Source organism: Nicotiana tabacum, chromosome 19 (genome assembly GCF_000715075.1).
Source record: "Nicotiana tabacum cultivar K326 chromosome 19, ASM71507v2, whole genome shotgun sequence".
Taxonomy (NCBI): Eukaryota; Viridiplantae; Streptophyta; class Magnoliopsida; order Solanales; family Solanaceae; genus Nicotiana; species Nicotiana tabacum.
Genome location: NC_134098.1, coordinates 60,190,338 through 60,193,149, shown reverse-complemented (window position 1 = coordinate 60,193,149; position 2,812 = coordinate 60,190,338). Strand labels below are relative to the sequence as shown.

At 39.5% G+C, this 2,812-nt stretch overlaps 1 protein-coding gene across 1 annotated transcript; it reads right to left on the bottom strand.

Annotated features, from left to right (window-relative positions):
* Positions 1–576: 576 nt before the first annotated feature.
* Positions 577–2,577, bottom strand: LOC107797480 (EID1-like F-box protein 3). The gene has a single exon (XM_016620381.2). It carries the CDS (start codon positions 2,326–2,328, stop codon positions 1,450–1,452), a length of 879 nt encoding a protein of 292 aa, XP_016475867.1. The 5' UTR covers positions 2,329–2,577; the 3' UTR covers positions 577–1,449.
* Between the last annotated feature and the right edge of the window lie 235 nt (positions 2,578–2,812).

The following is a 2,812-nucleotide window of genomic DNA, read 5'->3' as shown; positions in this document are numbered from 1 at the left end:
TATTCACACAAAAAAATGAACATGAATGAAACTATGAAATGAAAGAGGATGACTCTATGACCATGTTAACTTGCATCATACCAAGACAAGGATTGAAGAACTCATTATTAATTTTTTCATCAAGCGTAACAATGTTCTATTATTTAACAGAGAAATATTATACATAATAATACCGTGAAATGCATCGATCCTACAATTGTAGCAATAACAACATATTTTGAAAAAAGTGGGGCATTGTTCGGGAGGATCAATTAGCAGAATATGTTGAACACTGAAAATATTGGAGGATCATAATTACAAAAGCTACTTCATATTAGGAATTAAGAGATTGCCCGAGTTCAGTTGTCGAAACACAATAGAAACAACACAACATAATAGCAATTACTACTTGAAAATTAAGAAGTCCAAGCATAATACTAATAGTTTATATACCTAAGAGTGAAATTATAATTTTGATAAAGTTTATTGGGTTATCGATTAAATCGTTAATAATATTGGTCAAACCGAGACCCCAACGGATAACCCAATAGTCAAATAATACTAAGTCGTTATCAAACATTTAGCCCAATAACCTGATACCGATAACCAATAAGCTTTTCTCGATTCACGCTATCAGTTTACCCGATATATGTGGAACCTAGTTGAAGAGGCCAATTTGCACAAACGGGTGTATTAAACATAGCTCATTTACTACACTCATCTTATACTAAAAAGATGAAGGGGAAAAAGAAAAGAAACCATCCATTCACTCGATGGCCAAAAGAAAAAGAAAATCCATTCATTCAAACATGATCAGACAGCCCATTCTTGCGCATACAATAAATACGCTTTCCTTGCCACTATGTCCAGTATTGCGAGCCGCCCAAATTTGTTTGCTGGCATTAGCTTCATGGATCGTTATCACCATTGCTGCACCGCAATTCTTGGCACTCCTCAAGGGAAAATCCTTGATTGAGCCGGAAGTCTAGTTTCTTTCAAGTGGAAAAGACTTCAAAGTGACGATTTAATCGTTACAATTTGATTAATGTATCATCTTCTGAGACCATCATAAGCCGGGATAAAATGCATCACTGATAGTATGTTTTAACAGGACCATCTGGCGATTTAAGGTGGGTTGTTTCAAAAATTGAAGAAGAGATTTTGCAAAACTGTTAAGATCCAAACATCAAGTTTTATTTTTTATTTTTTATTTTTTACAAAAACTAAAAGCTACACTCAAAACTAACTCTTTTGTTTTTGTAAAAAAATAAAAAATAAAAAAATCTCTCCTGGTTGTTGGCATAGAAATTTTTCTTGCAAAAAATTATTATAAAAATAATTTTCAAAATACTCTTCTTCAAAACCACAACATTATCTCCTTTCCCTGTTCTTCCTCTGTCCTCGCGCTGCAGGCTGTGCTTTTTAGGGAGTGGATTTGCCCCAAATGGCGATTGCCGATCAACAAAGCCATCAAATTTGACCACTCACAGTAGATCCACTACTCACCATTTGCTTCCGATGAAAACCGTCAATTCTGCCGTTATAGTCATCGCCGCCGCTATCTTCATCGTCAACGTCTTTGGCGTCATCTTCATCAGACGATAAAGGCACAAGCCAACAATTTCCATGTAAATGCCCATTCACACACACAAAATACTCCAATCCATTTTCCAGCGTACCAAGCCGTCGCGCCGCGCTCTTAGGGACGAGCCGAGCCGCCGTCATGCTCCAAACTCGGGCCCCACAGAACGGACACCTCACTCCTTCTTCAAGCTCTACTTGTTTACTAATCAAACACGCCCTCGTCTTCGACTTCATGAATCCCCCAAATACCCCTCTGAAAATCCCCAAATAATCATCCTTACCCCTAATTTTATGCTCACATGAGGGATCGCTCACATACAGCAGATCCGTTCTGCATCTCTTCACCAAAAAGCTCCGACCCGACGTCTTCGAAAACCGGGACGATTCCACGAAATGACCCGGAGATGCCCCACCCGTTTGGAAATGCCGGGTCGAATTGCACCCGCAGCAGAAAAACAGCAACTTCGCCATAGCGTCCCATCCAACTCCGATCCGACCATTCGGCGCACCATCCATTAACGATGCTATCATGCGCGGAGCGCGATATACACACAGCTCCTTCCATAAGAGTCTTTTTGCGAGCGCACGGAGCTTCTGATTAACCGACGCCGTTTGACACAGAGCATGAATATCCCAATTCATGGAGGCAAAAACCGCACGGAGAATTATCTCATTGTGAATTGCCGAGTCATCGACTGACTCAGTCAATGACTCGCCAGCTCCGTGCGGATTTAGCCTCCGTCTTTGACTCTGATTTTGACTCATTTTTCTCTTCCGACGAGAATGTACGTAGTCGGATTCTTTGCCTTCAAAAACTTGTTTTTCGCGCCTATATAGATCGTAACATCTATAAACACATGGTCGGACACGTGTAGCACTAGGAGTAGATAATTAACTGTCACATGATGCTCTATAAAAATAAATTGGGTACGTGGGTTGCTCTCATTGGTGGACAATGAAAATGGGGATTGATTTGATGTGTTACAGAATCTAGGACAACGTATGCGTTTGTAAGAATATGCCGATCTCTCGACACGTGTCCTTTATAAAAGTATCTTTTTTTCGTTGCTCGAAAAATCTTAGCAAGTACGTGGCAGGATGATCATTAGTGCCTGAAACGCTGATATATCTGAGGTTTATTTTTTCTGTTCTTGGTGCTCTTAACAAAAGATTTGGTCACAGGTGTGTTTAATCTAAGACGTACGCGTATATAATTTGATTTTATTAATGTTGAATTGATTATGGTTCA

Coding starts and splice junctions, on each gene's coding strand:
- LOC107797480 (XM_016620381.2), bottom strand. CDS start 2,328: ATGAGTCAAAATCAGAGTCAAAGACGGAGGCTAAATCCGCACGGAGCT.